The sequence below is a fragment of the Bos grunniens genome, chromosome 21 (assembly GCF_055505025.1).
Source record: "Bos grunniens cultivar Pamir isolate PY7600 chromosome 21, Bosgru_T2T1.0, whole genome shotgun sequence".
Lineage (NCBI taxonomy): Eukaryota > Metazoa > Chordata > Mammalia > Artiodactyla > Bovidae > Bos > Bos grunniens.
Window position 1 is genome coordinate 39,989,280 of NC_141185.1, and position 25,678 is coordinate 40,014,957.

The 25,678-nt window shown below is 45.4% G+C and overlaps 1 protein-coding gene across 2 annotated transcripts in view; it reads left to right on the forward strand.

The window, feature by feature from the left end:
* The window catches only part of TBC1D2B (TBC1 domain family member 2B), a 90,137-nt gene that overhangs the window by 40,531 nt on the left and 23,928 nt on the right, over positions 1–25,678 (forward strand). Inside the window, exons 1-4 of one of the 2 annotated variants that reach the window (XM_086364042.1) lie at positions 4,186–4,736; positions 17,296–17,459; positions 20,885–21,117; positions 21,802–22,197. In XM_086364042.1, coding sequence (XP_086220168.1) covers positions 17,303–17,459; positions 20,885–21,117; positions 21,802–22,197 — 786 coding nt within the window. In that variant the 5' untranslated portion in view covers positions 4,186–4,736; positions 17,296–17,302. Of the gene's footprint in view, positions 1–4,185; positions 4,737–17,295; positions 17,460–20,884; positions 21,118–21,801; positions 22,198–25,678 lie in introns of those variants that run through there. The other variant, XM_086364041.1, reaches the window with a different exon arrangement.

Consider the following 25,678-nt stretch of genomic DNA (forward strand, 5'->3'; position numbering starts at 1 on the left):
TGCTCTCTTCCTTTTTCTTTTTTTTTCCAGCCTTTGTTCTCTTTGCCTTTTAGTTTTGGGGGATTCTATCGGGATATCTGTATACTCAGTTTAACTGTGTCCGGTTTATTCATAAGCCCATCAAAGACATTCTTCGTTTTTTTGCAGTGTTTTTGCCTCTAGAATTTATTTTTTGTTCTTTTTTTAGCATCTCCACCTTGGCTTACGCTGTCTGTTCTTTTTCATTGGTTTTGAGTCTTGGCTGTGGTGGGTCTTCGTTGCTGTGTGCGGGCTTTATGTAGTTGTGGTGAGCGGGTGCTGTTTGTTGTGGTCCTCGGGGTCCTCATTTCAGTGGCTTCTCTTGTTGCAGAGCATAGGCTGTAGGGTGTGCAGGCTTCAGTAGCTGTGGCACTCGGGCATAGTACTGTGGCTTCCAGGCTCAGTAGTTGTGGGGCATGGGCTTAGTTGCCCCATGGCATGTGGGAATCTTCCCAGATCAGGGATCACACTGGTGTCCCTGCGTGGCAAGTCAGATTCTTAACCACTGGACCACTAGGGAAGCCCTGGCTGGCTGTTCTTGCATGCTGTCTTATCCATCAGAGCCCTGAGCACATTAATTATAGTTGTAAATCCCCAGTCTGATACTCCAGCATCCTGGCTATGTCTGGTTCTGATGCTTGTTTATCTCTTCAAACTGTGGAGTTTTTTTGCCTTTTGATATGCTTTGCAGTTTTGCCTTGTAGCTGAACATAGTGTTCTGGGTTGAAGGAACTGCTGTAAATAGGCGTTTAGTAATATGGTGATGAGGTGTGGGAGGTGAGGAAGTGTTGTATAGTCCTGTGATTAGGGCTCAGGCTCTTAGTGAGCCTGTGCCTCTGCAGTGTGAACTTCACAAGCGTTTCTCAGTATTTTTATTCCCCCTTAGATGGGGCAGGATGGCTAGAATGGGCTAGAGTTGGGTATTTCCCTTCCCACAGGTCATTTGGGCTCCAGTAATACCCAGGTTAGGCTCTGGTTAATAGTTTTCCTGGAAGGCAGGCCTTGTTAAGAGCAGAGAGCTCTGGAATATTTAAAAATTATTCCTTTTCCCCTCTCCCTGCCAGAAATCAGAGGGGATTTTTCTCTGCTATTCACTGTGGGAACGTTGTTTAGCCCTGGAGGTAAGTCTCACAATACCATGAGCTCCCTTGTGACTGGGTCCCCTGGAGTTTTTAACTCACAGAGGTGTCTGTACTGAGCCTCCAGCAAGCCAGCAGTTACAGTGAGTTTTCCTCCCCTGGCACTGGTTCCCTAGTTGAGTTTCTGCTCCAATAAGCTGTGACTCCCTGTATCGGCCTGCCTCTCCAGTATTGGGGGTAGCGGCATGCCCTGTGTCCTCCCCTCACTTATGGATCCAAGAAGTGGCTTGTTCCTTCAGTCACTGTTTCCCCAAGTTCTCACTCCTTGAACTGCTATTTTCTGGCCATTCTGTGCTTTGCTCTTCACCCAGGACCATCACTCAGGGTGTGTCCTTCTGCCTGGCGTGCCCCATCTCCTCTGATTCAGTCCCTCGCCAGCCAGCACTGAGGGGAAGGTGGGAGGGAGGAGGCAAGGCGGGGCTCTCTGCCTGGATGCCTGCAGCTAGAGCAGCACTGCTCTCACTGACCTCAACCTGTTAGACCAAAGAAAGGGTTCTACTCTCCTAAAAAGGTTAGAAAGTCGCCAAGAGATGACCCCTTTATTTTACATGTTAAAAAGTTGGCACTTAAGAGAGGTAAAGAAACCTCAGAAAAGTGTCTCAGGGGCTCTGAGGAGCTCGGTTCTTTACGTCTCAGGACAGAAAGAATTCATTGAGAGGCAAAGTGATAGAGAAGAAGTGATTTATTGGAACAGGATGCTCATGAGATTTACACGCAGGCAGGCAAGAGGGTGCCACCCCAAGAACTTAGTGGGCTGCAGTTGTATAATCAGAGAAAAAGAGGGGAGGGGAATAAGACCACCTTCTTCCTCATTCTTTGAGTCTTTAACTCTCCCAACATGTTGGGTGGGGGAGTTTTTGGCCCTGGATGGCCCATCCAGGACTGTCATGGTGCTATGGAAAAATGATTTCAAATCTCAGTTTAATGAGGGTCTTTCACTTTGAAATGTCACCTTACCCAAATTATTGTTTTTTATGTGTGCAGAGAGCATGTTTAGGGGTCATTAGCTTACTGACAACCCACTCCAGTGTTCTTGCCTGGAGAATCCCAGGGACGGGGGGAACCTGGTGGGCTGCCGTCTAAGGGGTCTCATAGAGTCGGACATGACTGAAGCGACTTAGCAGCAGCAGCTTACTGACATCACTGGGTAGGATGTGGGTCTCATTCCACCGTTGACATATTGTTTGGGGTGTGTCTTACGCTTCTGTTCCATGGTTTTGTTGCTAGGCAGACCTGTTTTCTTGATTGATCATTAACTTACAGGAATCTCCCATACTTTTTTCTTTAATTACTGTCCCTTATTGGAATTAACTATTCAATCGCCTACTGTTTCCCTTTTCTCTGTCCCTGTCAGTAAGGTGACTTGCTCAAGACACATAGCAAGTGTGTGGAAGATCTGAAAGGCACCGTGGTGCCTTGATTGGAGCCCAGTGTTCCTTCCACCTCTTGTTGTAAGAACATAGTTAGGAAATGATTGATGTGCCAGATTTTCATGCCTGACTAGTTCCATCTGCCCTCAAAGTTAGATAATGGAATGGGGAGACAGACTCGTAACACTGGGGGCTTTCTGATTACAGAGTGTGTTTCCCCTAAGCAAGTGAGCACGTGTCACCTTTGCCTTAACAACGACAGTTCACATTCAGGGTTGAAGGTCACACTAGGAGTTATCTTCTATCAGCTGTGCCTTCCCACCATAGCCCAGTGATTAAGAACCAGGCAGCCAAGTTCAGTTCCCAGCTCTATGACTTGAAGCTGCATAACTTGGGCGGATTACTTAACGTTCATTTGTAAGATGGGGGTAATAATCACACTTACTCTGGGAGATCAGCATGATGGTGGTGGTAATTTAATGCATATAGACTACTTTGAGCAGCACCTGACCCTCACTAAGTACTGGATGAGGGTTAGTTGCTGCCTTTGTTGGGGGGACACAGCCCATGGCAAAGCCATTCTCCATGGTGGTCCAGGGGGCCACTTTCTGTAAAAACCCTGATGTTTGTTGATTGGCATATGGATCTTAGGTGTTTATGGTTTTTGTTTTCTTTTTTTGTTTGCAGCGTGCTTAAAAAAGGTTTAAATATCCAGTAAAATGCTTTAGATGCACAGAGATTTTTTTTGTTTGTTTTTTTGAGAGGTTTTAATGACCATAGAAATATTAAAACAAATTTCTGTATTATAAACTAATGGCTTAAAAATTACATATATTTTATATAAATTTAAATGGTATTTTAGAGTGTCATCAGGGCTTAAGGGATAATTGAATGCTTGTCTGCTGTGTTTTTATTCTGTTTATCAATACAGTTGAAACTCTCCTAACCAGCTTCCACCAGCTGCCCTGTTTACCTGGTATTTTAAATTGTCTCTATAGAGCCGTGGTCCTCAATGACTGCAGGAGATTAAGGGCTACTGCAGGGCACTCTGTGCCCCTACTCCCACCAGCCAGCTGCAAACTTACCAAGAGCTGGCTGACTTTGTTCCTAACTAGTTAATGCTAACTAGTTGTACATGTTACTGTAATTATATAATTGAGTGAAACACTTAGTAAACCCATAACATGTTAAAATCAGTTGCTTTTTCTGTGAAAAAGCAAGTTAAATGCATGGGGGAAATTTGATAAAGGTGAGTCACTAAAAAATAGCCAGGATGTGGGTGACACAGTTGTGAAAGATAGGAGAAAAAAAATTGTTCAAAACCTATAAAGATTCTATGCTTAGATTGTTTTTCAACTTTAAGTCCCTAAACTACTTTTTAAAAAGAAGCAGAACAAATTTAGAAAAGTCAGATAATGTCTTATGGGTGTGATTTATCCAGGAAAGATACCAGGGAGCCATGGTCAGTAGCCCCAGACTCAGGAGGAAGCCTTGGCCGGCCTCCCTTAGGGGGCTGGCACGCCAGTGCACGCTTCTGTGTGCCTTCAGCGGTCCATGTGTCTAAGTTACTGGTAAATGGTTTCCTGCTTTAACCAGGGTTTTCATTAATCTACTAACAGTCCAGATCACTTCAGGTAGAAGAATTGGCTCTTGTGTGTAGTTCTAGCTGATCCTTGTGTGAGTGTGCATGCTCGGCGGTGGGAGTGTGACTGTGTGCCCTGGAGCTGTGCAGAATTCGAGTGAGGTGGGTATGCGTGGGAGGTGCTCGGGCTGCAGCCATGCTACAGGTTATGTGATGATGGTGAGCACGGCCCTGTGGTTCTGTGGGTCTGGACTGGGTGTCCATCCAGGAGCTCAGCTGTGCCTGACACACGAGTGAGCGGCAGGAGTGGGGTCTTGCTGCGGCTCGTGCTCTTTGTAATCAGCCTGGGTTTTGGAATCACAGCTCTGCTACTCATTAGCTGTGTGATGTTGAGCCAGTTTTTTAAGTTCTCTGAGTCTTATATTCTCCATTAGTAAATTGGCGTGTGTGTGTTTGTGTGTGTGTGTGAATACCCTTCCCTATTGGTTGGGTGTGAAGGTGAAGGTTATTAGTAAGAACTGCCTGGCTGAGTGTCTGACTCAGTGTAAGTGCTCAGTGGAGAGTGCTTACCCGATGCAGTGCTGCTGGTATTGCTGCCACTGTCGTTACCCTGCCCCCGCTGAGCCAGTAAGTGAAGTGGGTCTTTATTATCCATCAGTGGAGAGGGTGTCTATCTGGAGGATGGGTGTGGAGAGTGGGTTGGCTAAGAAAGCGTCCTTATCCTTCCAGTCTTGCCTCTGATGGGTCTTCAGCTGGCCCTGCCGCTAGCCCTGCTCTGACCCTTTGTTTTTTGCTCCCCTCTTGAGCCCTCAGGCCAGGTAGATACAGTTGTTCCCGTGAATGGCTGGTGCTCTCAGGAGACTGTTCTGGTTTGGTTAGCTAGGACCATGGCTGGTGGCTCACCCTGTCTGTAGCAGAGGGCCTAAAGCAAGGGGATGATTGGTGAATTTGGGGAAGTCATTCATGCCCAGTAGCTGTAACGTGGTATTCATCTGTGGTTTTCCCTATAAAGCTGAGCTATGTTTATACCAAGAAAGAATTTAGTCACCATACTGCTGCCCCACACTGATGATTTAAAGCCTGGCCTCCCAGAGAGGCGAGTGTGGAGGAGGGTGGCCAACTCCTTGGCCGGTGGAATTTCAGTGATTGCACAAGCTGGTCGGGCTGTCTGCGCCCTGCTGCATCAGCGCCCAGTCCTTGCTGACATCTCCTGGGAGTGGGGTTCACGCTCAGCACCTCTGTCCCAGCTGTCCTCGCCACCTCCACTGGCCACGCACTTCCAGGAACCCACACGTCAGAAGGGGCATGGTTGTGTGACACCACTCTGAAAATCGCTGCAATTGTGAGAGGAGCCATGGCTGTGGCATATAACCCTGGCTGGGATGTGTGGTCATCCTCCTTGACATGGGAAACAGAGAACTTAGGTGCCTTATTCAGGGCCACCAAGGGAGGACAAGATTGGCCCACGTCTGCCATGGTATTTAGAATTGGGGGCTGGGAAGGGGAAGCTGCCAGCTCCTGTTACCCTCTGCAGGGCCTGGGCCCACCTGTGGCAGGAACCCTACTCTCAGTGACCTCAGTCAGTTCTCACCACTAGTTCAAGGTTTGCAGGAAGAGTCTCCTCGCCTTAGGCTGCAGGCCATACTGCTGAACGTGGCCTCGAGGGCCATAGGGCTCATCTCCCCCTTCCGCCTCCTCCCCGCCCGCCCCCACCCCTCCCCACCTGCTTGGCCTCTTTGAGTTCTGGAAACACGCTGTCTTCCCTACAGGCCCTGCCTCAGGCTGACTTTTTGCTGGTGGGACTCCCTCCTCCTAGTGACTCCTGGTCACCCTTCATAGGAGCCTCGTTCTACTCACCCCTGTGCTTCTTGTTCACAGCCTTACTTCCACTTACAATTATTCTGTTTCTCTGCGTTCTTGTCTGTGGCCACCTCCCAGGTGGGGGCTGGGAGCTCCAGGGGCAGGGACCCGTCTGTCCTGGCGTGTGTATCCCCAGCTCTGCACACGGGCCCTTGTGTGTGTCAGGTGTCTGCAGCCTGCTGGAGGAAGGAATGATGAGTAAGTGAAAGGCTCAGTACCCTTCCCGGCCCAGAAACAGCCTCTCTTCCTGCTCCTCAGGGTTTTTCTGCCCTCAGCCCCGAACACATGTGTGGGTGGCACACACCCTCCTGCTGGGCACTGCAGTTCCTCGGGTGCTGTATTTTCTATTTGGCCTCCTGGGAAGGGCTTTCTCTCTAAGGAAGCGTTATTTACCTTTTTGACTGGGAATCCACAGCAAATAATATCTATTCATACATAACTGCATAGTGTTTGTAAGCACACAAAACAGACATTTCATAAAATTTTAACTATTACATCTAGTAAGGCTAAGGTTTTTTCTTCCAGTGTATTAAAACAGTTCTCATCATGACCCTCAAAATTGATTTTATGGCTCTTTAATTCAGTCTCCTGACCTGCTAATGGGTTGCCACCCACAGTTTGAGAAACACCGCTCTGAAGGCTGCCCCTGGCTGGGTACCCCCACTCTCCAGTCATCTTTGTGTTTTCTTCTCCCCTCTTCCTGTGTGGCATGCATGCTCCCTTGGATAAGAGGTGGTCCCTCCCTGCCTTTGAGGTACTTACAGTCCTCCGGGGAGACAGACAGGCAGGTAAGGAGTCCTGTCACAAAGCACTGGAGGCTGCAGTTGAAGGCTGAACCTGGCATGTCCTCCTAGCATGAACCTCCCTAGGGGCACTGAGTGGGTGGCGGGGGAGATGTTTGGGAGGGCAAGGATGTGCCGTGGAGGATGAGTTTTAACTTGGGACTTGAAGTGTCAGGTGGGACCTGCCAAAGGAAAGGGCAAGTGCAGAGACACCTTTGCAAAGGTGTGGAAGGTAGAGCAGGGTCTCATGAGTTCACCAGTTCATGCGCTGGGAGCGGAGGGTGCTGAGCGGAGGTGATGACTGAAGAGTTGCTGAAGAGGCCAGGAGGCCCAGGGTGAAGTGATGGGGTAGTGTCTGTCCTATGGGCAGCAGGGAGCCAGTAGAGCTGTACCTGCCTGGAAATTCTATGATGAGATTATTTTCACTTTGATTCTTTTTTTTTTTTGGAGGCAGTGCACATTTTTTTTCCCCCATCAGTTCAGTTCAGTCGCTCAGTCGTGTCCGACTCTTTGCAACCCCATGGATTGCAGCACTCCAGGCCTCCCTGTCCATCACCAACCCTGGAGCTCACTCAAACTCGTGTCCATCGAGTCGGTGATGCCATCCAGCCATCTCATCCTCTGTCGTCCCCTTCTCCTTCTGCCTTCAGTCTTTCCCATATGAAAGCCCAGTTTATATATTTTTCTTTTTTCCTCACTTTATGTATTGTATTCAGGTTTAACTATACCTTACGGCATTTCAGGTGCACAGCATGGTGATTCAGCTACACAGAAACACGTATATTACTTTTGAAATTATTTTCCATTATAGGTTATTATGAGATATTGACTGTAGTTCCCTGTGCTATACAGTGAACTGTTGCATATCAATTTACTTTTATTAGAAATCTAGCATTCTGTTCATACTAAGTCAAATGTGGAATCAAAATGTCTTAAATTTTTTAGTTAGGCAAAAATCCGTTAAGTTCTGTAGGGTATATATTATGCATATTATATATATGTGTATACAAAAGCTTTTCTACTGCGCTTGGTAAAGGCTTGAGAAAGAACATAAAAAAAAAAAAAAAGTAAGAGATGGGGAAATTGGAAAACAAACTAAGTGAAATGGGAGCACTGAATATGAAATAGAAAAAGTGAAACAAACTAGATAAAAGTAAAAGATCATCATATAGTCCAGTTGTTTTTAAACATGAGGCAGTGCACATTTTATTAAATGTTTGTTCTGGTGACTTTAGAATTGGTGAACTCATTATCCATATTAAATATATAGGATGATTTGGAGAGGGCCTTTCTGATGACACTTCTTTCCCAAGTCATTATATCAACAGTAAATATATTTTAACTTTAGACATGATGCTCCAAACTTCAATGCCTGTTGAAATATGGACTGTAACAAAAAGTAGTCTTGCAAAGCCTATGATTCTAAGAGCGATAGCTTGTTGGAGACCAGCTGTATTTGTTTGCTCTGGCTGCTGTTAACAATTACCATAAACTCGGTGGGTTATAACAACATGAATTCATTCTCTTAGAGTTCTGGAGACCAGAGGTCCAAATCAGTCTCACTGGGCTAAAGTCAAGGTGTCAGTGGGCTGGTTCCTTCTGGAGGCTCCAGGAGAGAACGCTTCCCTGGCCTCTGCCAACTCCTGGAAGCTGCCAGCATTCCTCGGCCCATGGCCACATTGCTCTACTCTTCCTCCCTGGTCCCTTACCCAGCCCCTTTTTTTATAGTGGTATTTTCCTGTGCCTCCCTCTTATAAGGACACTTATGATAACATTCAGGGCTGTCTCAGATCATCCAGTGTAAACTCATCTCAAGATCTCAGTCATGTCTGCAAGTCCCTTTTGGTTATTTCTGCTTTTTAAAAAAAAAAAAATCAGATCAGATCAGTCGCTCAGTCGTGTCTGACTCTTTGCGACCCCATGAATCGTAGCACGCCAGGCCTCCCTGTCCATCACCAACTCACGGAGTTCACTCATACTCAACGTCCGTCAAGTCAGTGATGCCATCCAGCCATCTCATCCTCTGTCGTCCCTTTCTCCTCCTGCCCCCAATCCCTCCCAGCAACAGAGTCTTTTCCAGTGAGTCAACTCTTCACATGAGCTGGCCAAAGTACTGGAGTTTCAGCTTTTGCATCATTCCTTCCAAAGAAATCCCAGGGCTGATCTCCTTCAGAATGGACTGGTTGGATCTCCTTGCAGTCCAAGGGACTCTCAAGAGTCTTCTCCAACACCACAGTTCAAAAGCATCAATTCTTTGGCGCCCAGCCTTCTTCACAGTCCAACTCTCATATCCATACATGACCACAGGAAAAACCATAGCCTTGACTAGACGAACCTTTGTTGGCAAAGTAATGTCTCTGCTTTTGAATATGCTATCTAGGTTGGTCATAACTTTTCTTCCAAGGAGTAAGCGTCTTTTAATTTCATGGCTGCAGTCACCATCTGCAGTGATTTTCGAGCCCAGAAAAATAAAGTCTGACACTGTTTCCCCATCTATTTCCCATGAAGTGATGGGACCAGATGCCATGATCTTCGTTTTCTGAATGTTGAGCTTTAAGCCAACTTTTTCACTCTCCACTTTCACTTTCATCAAGAGGCTTTTGAGTTCCTCTTCACTTTCTGCCATAAGGGTGGTATCATCTGCATATCTGAGGTTATTGATATTTCTCCTGGCAATCTTGATTCCAGCTTGTGTTTCTTCCAGTCCAGCGTTTCTCATGATGTACTCTGCATATAAGTTAAATACACAGGGTGACAATGTACAGCCTTGATGTACTCCTTTTCCCAAATAAATCATTTCAAATAACATTGTCCTGGTGTCCTTGTACATATGTCTCCATATCCTTGTGAGAATCTCTCTGAATAATTGATGTGTACAAGAGGAGACACTGCAGCATTGGAAAGCTGTTGCCGGTCAGAGCCCCTCCACCCCTGCTTTTTCTTTCTCTTGATGGGGCTCGTAGTCAGGAGGGATAGAGCCGATTGGGCACTCCGGAGGTAGCCTGCCCTCCTTTTGCAGCTGTCTTCCTGCCATAGACAAGGTGATGATAGAGCCCCAAGCTTGGTTGTGCAGGGTGTTTGTGGAGTTTTGAGCTCTTGAAGGATTTGATGATGTATTTTTCCAGCCATTCTGTCAGCCTATAAAATTCTAGCTGATTATCAGAGTCAAAATGAATATTGAAATTATTACGTTTTAGATAAACCTTTTAAACTGTATGTAGAAAAATTGAATTAAAATATGTGAACCTAGAAATAGAGGTTTCCTTATTAATTATATAGTTGCTGCTGTTTGGGTTTTTTGTTTTTTAACTTTCATTGGAGTTCAGTTGATTTGCAGTGTTGTTGCTGGTGTTCGTCTGTAAAAGTTCAGCCTGCACACTGCAGCCATCAAGGTGACATTTGGCTGCCCGGTGGTCCCTGACTTTACCTTTCAGATCAGAGTAGCTGAGTGTTTAGTGAATGAAACAGCAGGCACCTAGTACAGTGCCTGGAAGGACGCAGAAGTTCTGCTCAGAGGTGAACAAGCGCTGAACGAGAATGGCCCCGAGCATCGGCCAGCAGAACCCTGTTAGACTGGTTGTGAACTCGCAAGAGTGCGCTGGCAGGACACTGTGCAGAGGCCTCTGCTGACTGGAGAGGACACAGTGGCTTGAGGAGCATGTACTCTACTGACCCCCATGTGGCACGGTCACAGAATTGGCTTTCACCGCGTAAGATCAAAAAGCAGCAATTAGTGTTTCAGCTTAAAGAGGCTTTCGTTTTGAGCCTGATCTCATTTCTTCATCACATAAGGCTTGGCAGATGGTACCTCCCCCAACCAAGGCTCAGTCCCTTGGCCGCAGGTGAGAGCATGGTGTTTGCACATGTGGGCCCCGAGACAGGGTAGGAATGACAAGGCCAAGCTGGGAAAGTCCTAAGTCATGTAAATCACTCTTCTCTCTCCCCAGACAAGTTCAGTTCTTTCCTGCTCTCTAAGTCCTTCTTCTGTATCCCTTTAAGGACCAGAGCTGAGTAGCATAGTTCTAAGGCTCAGGCAAATGGCAAGAAGAACTTAACTCCTCAAATAGATGATGATGGAAGTAACATGTGGCGTGTGAGTGAAAGCTGCTGTGAGACCTTGGCTCTAGCAAGGCCAGGGAAACTTTATAGTGTAGAGGGTCCAGGGGCGCCTCTACTCAGCAGTTGTATCAAAGAAATGAGAAAAATTATACGCAGCTTTTGTTAGAGTTTCTCCTTCTTCTGAGCAACTATTTTGAAATAGCTTTCTCCCCAATGGTATAATTTTTATAAAATCGGACTTTACCACAACATTGCATATTGGGTTATAGTGGGGAATTTCTTGGGGAATTCCTCTATGCAGTTGTCTGTGAATTTCAGTAGAGTGAGGGAAACATAAGTGTATTAAGTAATTTCTCTACATTGTTCTAAATTCTTAAAGTGCTTTGATGAAATTCAGACAAGGCAAAAAAATCATGCTTTCAGAAATGTAAAACATTGAAAAAATGACTGTTTTACATGAGAATATCATCTGATTCACACTAGAGATGAAGCTACATCCCCCCCTTACTTTTAATCTGCCTCAGAAAACTCTGAATGATGCACATTTCTTCCTCTTCTTTATTTTAATAACCTTACTGAAGTATAATTTACCTATGTTAGGTGTACAGGCTGATGGAATTTAGAAATTACACATAGTCATGTAAACACGTCTATAATCAAAATATAGAGCATTTCCACAACCCTATAAAGTTCTCTCATGCCCCTTTGTATGAAATTTTTAAGGATTTTTTGTATATGGAGTCATGCTATGTGTAGTCTTTTGTATTTGTCTTCTTTCATGAGCATCATCTTTTTTAGACTCATCTATACTGTTGAGTGTTTTTATAGGTCCTTCTTTTTTCATTGCTGAATAGTATGCAGTAAGTATGGATATATCACAGTTTGGTTATGCATTCACCAGTTGATAGACTTTTGGTGTATATCCGGTTTGGGGCTGTTATAAATAATGCTTGCTCTGAGTATTCACATCCAAGTCCTATGTGTAGTTGTTCAGCCACCAAATTATGTCCGACTCTTTGTGACCTCGTGAATTGTAACACGCAAGCTTCCCTGTCCCTCGCCATCTCACAGAGTCTGCCCAAGTTCATGTCCATTGAATCAGTGATGTCATCCAACCATTTCATCCTTTGTTGCCCTCTTCTCCTCCTGACTTCAATCTTTCCCAGCATCAGGGTCTTTTCTAGTGAGTCAGCTCTTTGCATCAGGTGGCCAAAGTATTGGAGCTTCAGCTTCATCATCAGTCCTTCCAATGAGTATTCAGGGTTGATTTCCTCTAAGATTGACTGGTTTGATCTCCTTGCTGTCCAAGGGACTCAAGAGTCTTCTCCAGCACCACAGTTTGAAAGCATCAATTCCTTGGCACTCTGCCTTCTTAATGGTCCAGCTCTCACATGCATACATGACTGTGGGAAAGACCACAGCCTTGACTATATGAACCTTGGTCAGCAAAGTGGTATCTTGGCTTTTTAACACACTGTCTAGGTTTGTCATAGCTCTCCCGCCAAGAAGCGATCATCTTCTGATTTCATGGCTGCAGTTATACATCCATGTGTAGGCATATTTTCATTTCTTTTGGGTAAATATGGGGAATCGGGATTGTGGAGCTCTTTAGCTGAGTGTGTATTCAGCTTGTGAAGATGCTGCCCTGCTGTCCTCCCGTGGCTGCCCCGTCTGTGCTCCCAATAGCAGCCCTTCTGTCCTCCCGTGGCTGCACCGTCTGTGCTCCCATTAGCAGCCCTGCTGTCCTCCCGTGGCTGCACTGTCTGTGCTCCCATTAGCAGCCCTGCTGTCCTCCCGTGGCCGCACCGTCCGTGCTCCCATTAGCAGCCCTGCTGTCCTCCCGTGGCTGCACCGTCCGTGCTCCCATTAGCAGCCCTGCTGTCCTCCTGTGGCTGCACCGTCCGTGCTCCCATTAGCAGCACATGGCCTTTGCAGTGGTTGCACATCCCTCCCAACACTTGGCATCACCAGTGTTTTTAACTTGGCCATTGTGGTGGGTGTGGTTTGCTTCAGTTTTAAGTTGCATTTCCCTATTGATTAATAATGTTGAGAATCTTTTCCTGCGCTTGTTGGCCATCTGTGTATCTTTGGAGAAATGACTGTTCAGGTCCTTCATCCAGTTTTTAATTGAGTTGTTTGTTCTTTTATTATTGAGTTGTAAGAGTTCTTTGTATTTTCTGAATACAATTCTCTTATCAGATATAGGTTTTGCAAATATTTTTCAAAGAAGAAAATATTTTTAATCTTGATAAAGTTCATTTTGTCATTTTAATCTTTTACACATTGTGTTTTTTGTGTTCTATATAGGAAGTCTTCGCATAACCCAGTGTCACAAATATTTTCTTGCCTCTTTTCTTCTAGAATTTTAGTGGTTTTAATTCTTATTCATTTATGTATTTTAAGCTAATTTTTATGTGTTATGTGAGGTAAGGGTTGAAGTTCATTTTTTCCCCATACAAATAACCAATTGTAGTACCACTTTTTGAAAAGACTGTCTTTACTCCATTGAATTTCTTGGCATCCTTGTTGAACATCAGTTGACATTATTACTTGTTTAACATTGTACCATGCGTGTTAACTTTCTTCCTTTCGTCTTTCCTCTGTTTTATTTGGATAGTTTCTGTTCCACTGTCATCACATTCACTAACCTTTCCTTCTGTGGTGTCTCGTCTGCTATGAATCCCATCAAGTATATTTTCACCATAGACATCATAGAAAATCTCTAGATTTAAAAAAAAATTAAAGTATAATTGATTTATGATGTGTTTCAGGTGTATAGCTACGTGTTTCAGTTATATATTCTCTTTTGAGTTTCTTTTCTATTTTAGGTTATTACAAGATACTGAATATAGTTCTTTGTGCTATACAGTCAGTCCTTGTTGTTTGTTCTATATACAGGAGTGTGTGTGTGTTAATCCCAACTCCTAATTTGTCCCTGCCCACCTCCTTCCCCCTTTGATAACTGTAAGTTTGCTTTCCATGCCTGTGAGTCTGTTTCTGTTTTATAGATAAATTCATTTGTGTTAGTTTCTTCGATTCCACATGTAAGTGATACCATATGTTTGTCTTTCTCTGTCTGACTTACTTCACTCAGTGTGATAATCTGTAAGTCCAGGCCTGTTGCTGCAAGTGACAGTATTTTATTTTTTTTGAGGTTGAGTAATATTCCACTGTGTGTGTGTATGTATGTGTATGTGTTGCTAAGTGGCTTCAGTTGTGTCTGACTGTTTGCAACCCCATGGACTGTAGCCCACCAGGTCCTCTGTCCATGGGATTCTCCAGGCAAGACTACTGGAGCCGGTTGCCATGCTCTCCTGCAGGGGATCTTCCTGACCCAGGGATCAAACCCACATCTCCTGTGGCTCCTGCACTGCAGGTGGATTCTTTACCTCTGAGCCACCGGGGAAGCCCCGTGTATGTGTGTGTGTGGATGTGTGTATGTATATTTACACACCACATCTTCATTATCCGTTCATCTATTGAAAGGCATTTAGCAGGTTGCTTCCATGTCTTGGCTATTATTAACAGTGCTGCCGTGAGCACTGGGGTACATGTATCTTTCGAATTCGAGTTTTCATGTTTTCTGGATATATGCCCCGGGATGGGATTGCTGGATCGTATGGTCACTTTATTTGCAGTGTTTGAAGGAGCTTTCATACTGTTTCCCATAGTGGCTGCACCATTTACGTTCCTATAACAGTGAAGGAGGGCTCCTTTTTCTCCATACCCTCTGCAGCATTTGTTACCTAGAGACTTTTTGTTCATGGCCATTCTGACTGGTGTGAGGTGATACCTCATTGTGGTTTCGATTTGCATTTCTCTAATAATTAGCAGTGTTGAGCATCTTTCCATGTGCCTGTTGGCCATCTGTATGCCTTCTTTGGAGAAATGTCATATTTAGGTCTTCTGCCCATTTTTCTGTTTGTGTTATTGTTTTTAAAAATACTGAGCTGTATGAACTGTAAGCTGTTTGTATATTTTGGAAATTAATCTCTTGTCAGTTTCATTCTTTGCAAATATTTTCTCCCATTCTGTAAGTTGTCTTTTCATTTTGTGTATGGTTTCCTTTGCTGTGCAAAGCCTTTTAAGTTTAATTATGTTCCATTTGTTTATTTTTGCTTTTGTTACCATTACTCTAGGAAGCAGACCTAAAAAAACATTGCTGCAATTTATGTCACAGAGTATTCTGCTTATGTTTTCCTCTATCTCTAGAAGTTTTGATTTGAATTTTTTAAACATCTTTCATATCTCTATTTAACTGTTTAGCTTTTCTTCTAGCTTCTCAAACATGGGGAAACAGTTTTAATAACTTTTGAAATTCCTTTCTATTAATTTTATTACTTGTCATTTCTGAGTCTGTTTATTGATTTTTCTCCTGAAAATGAGTTCTATTTTCCTACTTCTTTGCAGGCCTGATAATTTTTTTTATTGAATGTCAGTATTACGAGTTTTACCTGAGTGCTGGATTTTTTGGTGTATGTGTTCCTACGTGCATGTGTCTTTTATTTATTTACTTGGTTTGGCTGTGCGGGCCTTCGTTGCTGCGTGGGCTTTCTCTGGCTGCGGCGACGGGGGCCCCTCTCTAGCTGTGGTGCGCAGGCTCCTCGTGGTGGCCTCTCTTGCTGCAGAGTGCAGGCTCTCGGCCCTCGGGCTCAGTGGTTGTGGCGCACAGGCTTTGTTGCCCCTTGGCATGTGGGATCTTCCCAGACCAGGGATCGCACCCATGTCCCCTGCCTTGGCAGGTGGATTCTTAACCACTGGACCACCAGGGAAGTCCTACATATATTCTTAAGCTTTGTTCTGGAATGTAGCTTAATTATTCAGAAACAGTTTAAAACTTCAGAAGTTCACGTTTAAGCTTTTTAGGTAATATAAGAACAGCCTTTAGCTCAGGGATAACGTCAGTAACCTTTTTCTGAGTACTCAACCTGATGCTGCAGGAGATTCCACTCTGGCTGGTGGGGCTTTACAGTATTCCTGGCTCTGTGTGAGCCTCAGGGATAGTCTCTGCTCCTGTAGCGAGTTCTTTCCCCATTTTCAAGTAACTTTTTTACACACAAGCCTGATACTACTCAGCTGGAGACCTAGGAACCCTCTGACATTTCTGTAGCCCTCTGTACAGCCTTCTCGCCGATACTATGCCCTCTGAACTCCACCTGTCTTGGGAGTCCCATCTCTGTCTTATCAGTTCATGGCAGAGCTACCCCTGCGTCCCCCCTGCCAGCTCTGCGGCCTGCAAGTCTCTAGGCACTACTCTTGGACAGGGGAAGGGTCTGCCTTGTTCGTGTTCCACCGCTCAGGGGCCACTGCCCTGTGCAGCCTGATGTCGTGTCTGAAAATCATTGTTTCCTCTGTTTTGTTCAGTTTGTCAGTTGTTTCAGATGACTATAAATCTAGTTCCTCTTAGTCCATCTTTACTGGAAGTAGAAATCCCAACCTAGTTTTTAGAAGTTTTAATGAAATAATTTTAGCATACAGGCAAGTGTAGATTGTAGTGAGTTGACTACCTGGGTAGCACTACCAAACTATGTAACATTGTCATATTTCTGCTGCACTTTTAAAAGCACAAATTAAAACATTACAGATACAGTTCAAACTTTCTCTTGTCTCCACGATCTCATTCTTCTCTTGCCTTTTATGGAAGTAACCAGTATTCTCTATTTGATAATTATCATTGTTATGCAGACTTTTAAAGTTTTGCTACATATGTATGTATAATGATGTCTATTAGTAGTATTATCTTGAAGTTAAAAAAATAACATGAACCATGTCGTGCTTCTGTTTTCTTTCTTTTCTCGTTCAGCATTTAAAGAATATCTGTCCATATGTTTCATGTAATCTTAGATAGAATGTACATTCCACAAGGACCAGAATATTTGTTCACTAGCAAATCCCAAACACTTAGTGCCTGGCACGTAGTAGGCACTTACTTAGTATTTGTTGAATGAGCAGATTCACTTTGTGATGTATAGTATTTGGCTCTGTGAATGCGCTCCAGTTCATGTGTCCTCTTGTCAATAGATGTTCGGGTCGTTTGGGTTTTGCTAATACGAGCAGCGCTGCAGTGGGTGTTGCTGCTCGTGTCTCCTTGTGCACATGTTGAAGAATTTCATGCTGAGGTGTTGGGCCTTCGGGTCAAAACCTCTTCAATTTATCTGTATGTTGCTGAATTGTTCTCCCTGGTAATAGTTCCAATTTATACGTGCCGCCAGCAGTGTATGAGAGTTCTCATTTCTCCATATCCTCACCAACATTTGCTATAATCGTATTTTAGTTTTTGCCTATCGTATATATGTGATATTTGTTGTTGCTGTTTTTCAGTCACTAAGTCGTGTCCGACTCTTTGCTACCCCATGGACTGTAGCATGTCAGGCTTCCCTGTCCTTCAGTATCTCTTGGAGTTTGCTTAAATTCATGCCCATATGTGACATTACATTTTGCTTTGCCATTTTTTAAAAAGTTAAACATTTTGTTTTTCCCCATAGAAATTCAATGTCTTCTTTCCGTCCCGGGAAAGGGCATAATGATAGTCGGAGGAGTGTGTTTTACACCAATGAAGAGTGGGAGCTTCTAGAGCCAAGCCCTAAGGAACTGGAGGAGTCCATGGTGCAGGAAGAAAGGAAGAAGCAGGCCCCTGAAGGCAACAAAGGTATGGACGTGGTCCCTGTTGTCTGCCGCTCTCGCCTCTGCCACCTGCTAACCCCTGATGCCGTGGGAGACCCTTGGTCACAGGTATCGCTGGGAGCATGAGGCCCAATGGGAGGTGTGTTCTCTCTGTGGGAAACAAAATATAAAAGCTTAAAAATGAGATGTCACAAGAAATAAATAAATGTCCTGTCCTGGGTTCTGAGACTTTTTCAGGAAATGGGAAATCCAGAAGTCATGGTGCTCTTTACGAAAATACTGATTTAAAAAAAAAAAGAAAACTTTCTATTTATAGAGATGTGTTAATGCACACAAAAGTAGAAGATGCAGTGTCATATTCCACAGCTTTGGCTTCTTTCTTCTCTGAGCTCCTGCCCCTCCTGGCATCTACCACCAGCTGGGTTATTTTAAAGTAAATTCTAGATACTAATCCACTGCATCTGTAAACATTTTAGTATGTATATCTAAGAGGTGATTCTTTAAAAGAACCATAGCTTCAGCATTAAACCTAAATACAGCTACAGTAAGTCCTGCTTGTCTTCTTCCCCAGTTGTTCTGTAATTCTTGCAGTTGGCCTGAGCAAATGAGGTGCTAACAGGGCCCCCAGGTGTGTTTAGTCGTGTGTCTTTTTAGGTCTCTTTTAGGCTGAACAGCTCTCTGTTTTCTTTTTGTCTTCCATTTACCTTGCTCTGCTTGTTGAAGAAAACAGAGTCTTCATGCTGAGGAATTGCCCACATTCTGGATTTTGATGACTGTATTTCTGTAAGGTCGTGTAACAGGCTCCTCCATCCCTGTATTTGCTCATATGCTGTTTACACTGTACACAATATTTCCTGTATACACTATACACAGTATTTCCTATATATGCCGTACATAGTATTTCCTGTATACACTGGTCGCTAGAGCAGAGGCCTGCACAGATTCAGGGTTGACTCTTAATTATGACTAGAGTATATTTTGGGGTGGAGTAGGGGCTGGGGATGTTGTTTATTTCTTGCTGAATCACATCCGGAAGATGTAATATCTGGTTTTCCCTCTTTCTGTGATACGAAGGTCCACCAGGATTTAAGGTGTCAGCCTGACTCATTCATACACTTCTCCATCAGCATTTTGTTAAGCAGCCTTTCATGGTCCCACAGCCATGGACCCATTGAGGGAATATCAATGTTTTAAATGTAAAAATAGGAATACATAATTTTGAAATTCTTCCTTGTACTCGCTTCTGGCATGGGCTGGCAGGAATAGGAGGCAGAGTTTTAGGAAATCTTTACTGAGAGCACATGTTCACTAAAGGAAATATTTTTCTGTCCCCTGGAAAAGGACCACCATGACTTGCTTTGGTGGGGAGTTCACTTGTGATCTGCAGGATGGTCACATGGAAGCCTGTGGTCCAGTGTGACGTGGTGAAGATATGGCCAAGCTGAGCATGCCTTGTGACCCAGTGTGTGGCACAGCTAGGGGGGCACCCAGTAGAGGGGCTCCTTGTGAACTGGGAAAGCCTCCTGGAGGAACAGGGATTGGGGCTGGGGATTTGGATTGTTGAAGGTAAATATTGTTGGTTCTGATTTCCCCTAGAGACTCTAGGATGAACTGGAAGGGTGCACAGTAGAAGACTGGAAAGGAAGAATCAGTGAAGCTTAGTGACTCGATCAAGGCACGAACTGCCAGCCCTGCTGGAGGGCAGTGCCTTCTTAGTCTGCTCAGCCCCTGGCCCTTTGAGAGGCAGCCCATGTGAAAGACACAGAGAGACAAAGATGGCTCTGATTTTTATCTTGTTGATTCATGGGTATTTCCTGTGAATCAGGAATCAAGCCCACCAGCTTCTTGTCCACGTTATTCATGGGAAATAAACTAATCTCCATGGGCTTCCCCGGTGGCTCAGTGGTAAAGAATCTGCCTACAATGTAGGAGATGCAGGTTTGATCCCTGGGTCAGGAAAATACCCTAGTGAAGGAAAGGACAACCCACTCCAGTATTCTTGCCTGTGAAATCCCAAGGACAAAGGAGCCTGACGGGCTACAGTCAATGGTGTCCCAAAGAGTCGGAAACAACTTAATGACTGGACAACCACAGCAGCAACAAGCTAATCTTTATACATGCAGAGAAGCCCTCTAGTCAGAAATGTATAGCTTGATGGATTTTCGCAAAGTGAACATATCCATGTAGCCAGCACTTACTGAAGAAACAGCACAGTGCCGGGGCCAGCCCCGTCCCCAGACCCCTTCGCGTCACTTTATCACCTCCCACTCCCTCCACCCCACAATCACCCTCCTGACTCCTGACATCGTAGATTTTGTTTTGCCTGCTTTCTAAATTTATATAAATGGAATCTGTATAGTATGTACTCCTGTGTCTCCTCTTTACATTTTTAATATATATTCAAATCCACCTACACTAAAATTTGTTTGGCTATCTCAGTATTTTTAAGAAAGAGAATAAAATGGATGTACAATTAAGAAAACATGAACTGGGGGTTTTTGTGGGGTTTTTTGTTGTTGTTTTTTCTTTTGTAGTAAATACAGATGAGCAGAAAGCAAGCAGCCAGGGATCCCTAGTGTATCTCTAAGTCCTGCCGCTAACCTTGTAGATGTCGGCCCTGTCCTCACTGAGGTGCCCAGGGGAAGGGATACCTTGTGCTCAGGATGCTGATGCTGTAGGAACTTGGAGCACCCGGGTTTTTCCCTGTCTGTTTCTGTTCTCTTTGGTCCTCAAAGTACCTGAAATTGGAAAATGGTGACGTGAACATACAGGCTTAGAACGGATCTTATGAGAAACAAACAACATTACAAAAGAATCTTAAGAGATGTATAGTACAGTTTTGTTATAAATTCCTCATTAGTACTGATGTACAGTCTAACTTTTTTTTCACCTGTCTTAACGCAAAAACTGAGCATTAAACATTAAACGTCGCCGGTGGTTTAGTGGTTCCACCACCACGGCCCAGGTTCAGTTTCTAGTCAGGGAAAACTTTCTTAGCTTCCCTGGTGGCTCAGTTGGTAAAGAGTCTGTCTGCAATGCGGGAAACCCAGGTTCGATCCCTGGGTAGGGAAGATCCCCTGGAGAAGGAAATGGCAACCCCACTCCAGTATTCTTGCCTGGAGAATTCCATGGACAGAGGAGCCTGGTGGGCTATAGTCCATGGGGTCACAAAGAGTCACAAAGAGTCAGACACAACTGAGTGACTAACACTTTCTCTTTCAATGCAAAAATTGAGCCATCGAATAGAGAAAGTTTTCCTTAAAAGTGATCATGTGAAAGATCATCTTTGGTTCTAAGTTTGGTTGTTATCAGGAACAAGGTAGGAGCACAGTGATGCACGCAGAACTCCTTAGACGATGATATTAATGTATTTTAATGTATTTTACTGGAATTTCTGGAAGGAAGATCGGGGCTGAACTTAAAACAAGCTTTTTTTTTTTTTTAATGTAGGAATAACTGGCTCAGGATTTCCCTTTGATTTTGGACGTATTCCCTATAAAGGAAAGCGCCCTTTGAAAGAAATGATTGGATCATACAAAAATCGTCACAGTATTGGTGACCCTTCACCCGAGGTGCCATCGGGCAGTGGCAGCGCCAGCAAGCCGGCCTCTGAGATGCAGCTGCTTGTCCAGAACCAGCAGGAAGAGCTAGAAAGGTTAAGAAAAGACTTAGCCAGTCAGAAGGTAATTCTCCTTCCTCAACGTTTGTATCTTATCTCACATCAGCAGGCCAGGGACCGGAGGAGAAAAACCCGGCTTTCTTGTTTCTCTGACTCTGTTATTTCCCAGAAGGTGCTTTTCCCCTAAGAGTTCTGTGTTGCCATGGCCACTGACATAGGCACTGCTGCTCTGCTTGATCGTTTATTCATAGATACTTGAAATTCTGAGGAGAGTGAAGACCCTCAGAGTGAGTTGGGGAGGGTGTTGTCTGCACCTCGCCCACTCTCTTTGAGTGTAATTCCAGCCCAAGCCCTGTGAATAGTTTTAAGAGTTTCCACATCCTGTTAAACAGCAGCTTTTTTTTTTGAGCTGATCACACCTAATTATACTTAATTCCTCAGCAGATCAGTGAACTTAGAGCTCAGATGTTTTAATATGGATGAATGTTCCCTGGGAACCGTTGCTAATTGCAGTCTGGCTGTCCACCATTTCCTGCTTCCTATCATTGTTCTCTGCAGACAGCCTTTATGGAACAAATATTTTTCCTTCTCTATTTTTTGAGATCCTTCAAGAGGAAGTTGGGTATTAAGGTATTTCCATTAAATTTCTGCATTTGCTCAAACTCTAATGGTTGCTCCGTGTAGACTTGTCATGAGCTCTGCTTTTCCTCCCATCCCTGCTCCCTGATCCATCTTCCCTGGCTCCCAGGAGCTCGTGCGGCTGCTGCAGCAGACGGTGCGGTCCTCCCAGTACGACAAGTACTTCACAAGCAGCCGCCTCTGCGATGGGGTCCCACAGGACACACTGGGGCTTCTGCACCAGAAGGACGAACAGATTCTGGGCCTCACCAACCAGCTGGAGAGGTTCAACCAGGAGAAAGACAGTCTTCAGCAGGAAGTGAGGATGCTGAAGAGCAAAGTGGGCGAGCTCAGCGAGCGGCTGGGGATGCTGATGGAGACCATCCAGGCCAAGGACGAGGTCATCATGAAGCTCTCCCGGCAGCTCAGCGAGTGTGAGGGCAGCGCGTCCTCTCCCACCTGCATGCCCGGCTCTCCCGCGGCTGCCCCCGCGGGCAGGGACCAGCTGGAACTGGACTGGTTGAAAGTAAGAGCAGGGCGTGGGCTCCTGTTATGGGAACAAGAAACCCCAAATCCTCTAACAAGTCTGTCCGTTGATGGCAGGCACTCTAGAGCCCCTGGCCTTGGTGAGCTAGTTCGGCATGACAGCAGAGCAGCTGTGCCCCCTTTTTTTAAAACAAAACAAAACAAAAAAAAACAACAAGTGTCACAAGACTTCTAGTCAGAGAACTATTAGTTTCCTAAGAAGCTTCCTTGGAAAATGAAACTCTGAGTCCGTCGATGTCGCCATAGCTCAGAACAGTTTCAGATCTTCCCCTTCCCTTGCAGCTGTGACTTCTCTATTCATACACCCTTAGAGCTTCATTATTCCATGTAACCTCCTGCAGCTGTTTCTTGCCTCCTCTGTGCATGGACCACCCCTGGCACAGCTGCCTTGGCACACAGTGGAGGCCAGGTGAGGGAGCAGCGTTCCTGACAGCTGGTGTGGGCTCAGGTAGAGAAGCAGACCCTGCCTCCCAGCATACTTGAGAGAAGGGCCTGCACAGAGTCAGTTGCCCCCACGCCTAAGGCAGGAGCGTCCTGACGCCCAGGAGGGAGGGCAGAGTCTCCTCCCAGTGTGCCTCTCTGGGCTGCCCCTGGGGATGGGAGGCTGGTTCTTGACCAGAGGTGGCTCTCCCTGTCACACCTGGGGCGGTGACCAGCAGATGAGGTAGGAGGAGCACAGAGAACGCTGGGAGGCAGGGGGCAGGCAACTGCCCTGTGGAGAAACCTACCTGGCCCCAGGGGAGAGCCGAAAAGCCTTGGGCCACTGTCAGCCAGGCCACCGAGAGGGTCCCAGAAGTTTTTCTGCCATCAGCTCTCGATTTGGAGAAGTTTCAGGTGGAGAAGTGTCCCCTAGGATAGAGGCATTTGGTATAACCCAGACCCCAGCTGTCCCCACGCAGGTCTGCAACTATCAGTCCCACCAAAGTCTTCCTCACCTGGCTGCAGTTAATGTGGCACCGAGGGTATTTTGTCCCCCAAATGCGGTTTATCCTTGAAGGGCAAAGGTTTGCACGTTTGAGATGGTTCCTGAGCCTGCTTCACGCCTGGCCGTCCCTGTCATGCACCGTCAGTGGACTGGTTGACTGATAGTCATGCCTGGACCTTAGAGATAATTCTTAAACGGAAAGTAAAACTCTGGAATAATAGATGACTTTTTTGGAATATGTTTGTGGTCTCCCATGGTGACCACTTCTTAGGGACAGCCCCCAGTAGAAATGTGAGGCCAGAAGGATTTATTGGTGAGAAAAACCTAAAGGGCAACAGCAGCATCACAGCCCTCAATCTCTTTACTTTATAATTATAACTGCTACAAAAATAGCCGTGTTAAAAAAAAAAAAGGTCTTGGTTAGTGTTGCCAGTAAAAGTTGGTTTTGTGTATACATGCGAGCTAGAGTGTACCCAACCTTAAATATACATCCCTTTTTTACAGTATTTTTTGAGTCTCTTTTTATAGTCTTTTTTTACATCCCTTTTTACAGCCTGTTATTTAAGGTCAACTGAATTTTTAAATTATTAATTATTTGTATTTATTTATTTGGGTGTGCCAGGTCTTAGTTGCAGCACATGGGATCTTCAACCTTCATTGTAGCACATGGGGTTTTAGTCGCCTGCTGTGAACTCTGAATTGCAGCATGTGGGACCTGGTTCCCTGACCAGGGATTGAACCCAGGCCCTCTGCATTGGGAGGGGAGGGTCTTAGCCACTGGACCACCAGGGAAGTCCCTCAACTGAATTTTAAGTTTTCCAAGCATATCTGTTTTTGTAGTATTTAGAGAGAAGCACAAGGGTGTTTGGTTTCCAGGCTGCAGTGAGTGGTGCTCTGCAGGGGAGCACGTTTTACCAGGGAGTGGAACCGAGGTGTGTGTGTGGGGGATTCCAGATTGTTCATCTTTTGATTCTGTCATCATTATTTATCAGCCTCTCTCTTCTTTCCTGCGATTTGCTGTTCCATGAATATCTTCATACATACAGCTTTTCCTGCTTAGTACTCATTCATTCATTCAGTCAGCCAGCCAGCCAGCCATGTGGTGGGCTTTGTACTCTGCACAAAGTAGGCAGTCTCTGTCCTCCTGGAGTGCAGAGTTTAGTTTAGAAAGCACAAAAATGGAAAAAGCAGAATCACAACTGTAATAAACACCAATGAGGAAGGGGGTGTGGCCCAGTATGGTGAAGTGGTTTAGATTGAGCATGGGCTCTGAAGCCAAACTTGGCTATATTCAAACCCGGCCTTATCACTGATGACCTCTGACCTGAGGCAGGCTGGTTCACCTCTCTGCCTCAGTGTTCATCTGCGAAATGGCACTTACCTTATAGTCTTGTAAGGGTTTAAAGAGGTAGTCCATGTAAAGCCTTCACAGAACACCTGGCATCCCATAGAGTTTTATTTTAATCGTTATTTTTTTGGCTGCTTCAGGTCTTACTTGCAGCGTGCACGATCTTTCATTGCAGTGTGTGGGCTCAGCAGTTGCAGCTCGTGGCTCCAGAGAGTGGGCTCAATAGCTGCGGTGTGTGGGCTTAGTTGCCCCACGGCATGTGGGATCTTAGCTTGTTTACAAGGGTGGAACCCTCATCCTCTGTGTTGGAAGGCAGATTCCTAACCACTGGACCACCAGGGAAGTCCCCCTGCTAGAGTCTAAGTTAAGGCTGTGGTCGTCATTCTAGAGAAAGAATCCTTGAGGTGCACTATCAGGACTTCCTTAGACTCAAGCACGAAGTTTAACTCAAAGACGTGTCCTGCTCCCCCAACCCACCTTGTGGTGCCCAGTCTCTGCCCATCACGGTCCACTGTATTCCTCAGTTGCCCTCTAGGTCACCTTCCTTCAGTCAGCCTGCCTTTTGGTGAGGTTTGTTCATTGTTTCCAAATACGAGAGCTTCCAGACACCAGAAGAAAGGAGAACGTCATGATTTAGACTAGAAAAGGAAGTCTGTGGACCTCATTCAGGGTCTGACAGCGGCTGTCTCCAGTCCTTGTCATGACACATGTTCTTGCTGAGACCGAGAACGTGTGATGCGGATCAGAGCTCCGGTGGGAGTTGGGGCCAAGCACCCAGGCCAAGGGCCCAGCAGGCCTGGCTCCCAGACCCACACTTAGTCATCGCATGGCCTCCCTGTGACTCAGCTCTTCATTTAGGAAACGGAGATGATGAGCAGTTGCCAAAGAGTAGAGTTGTGAGGTTTAAGTGAGACTGAGGGTCTCTCCCATGCTTAGCTGCTCTGTAAGTGTTAGCGATTACAGGGACTCTGTAAGTGTTAGCGATTACAGGGACTGTGGGAACATTTTCAGTTCTTCTGTGTTTTCAAGGGAAATTGTATGCCGCCACAGTGGTTCCCAGTTTGGAGATGTGGGCATCTCTGGACACATCTCTGGGGAGGGCTGTGGTCTCTGTCCTGGGACAGCACAGAGGTCAGGGCCTTTCTTGACTGCCTGGCCTTGGACCAAGGTGCTCGGTGACCACCCTTG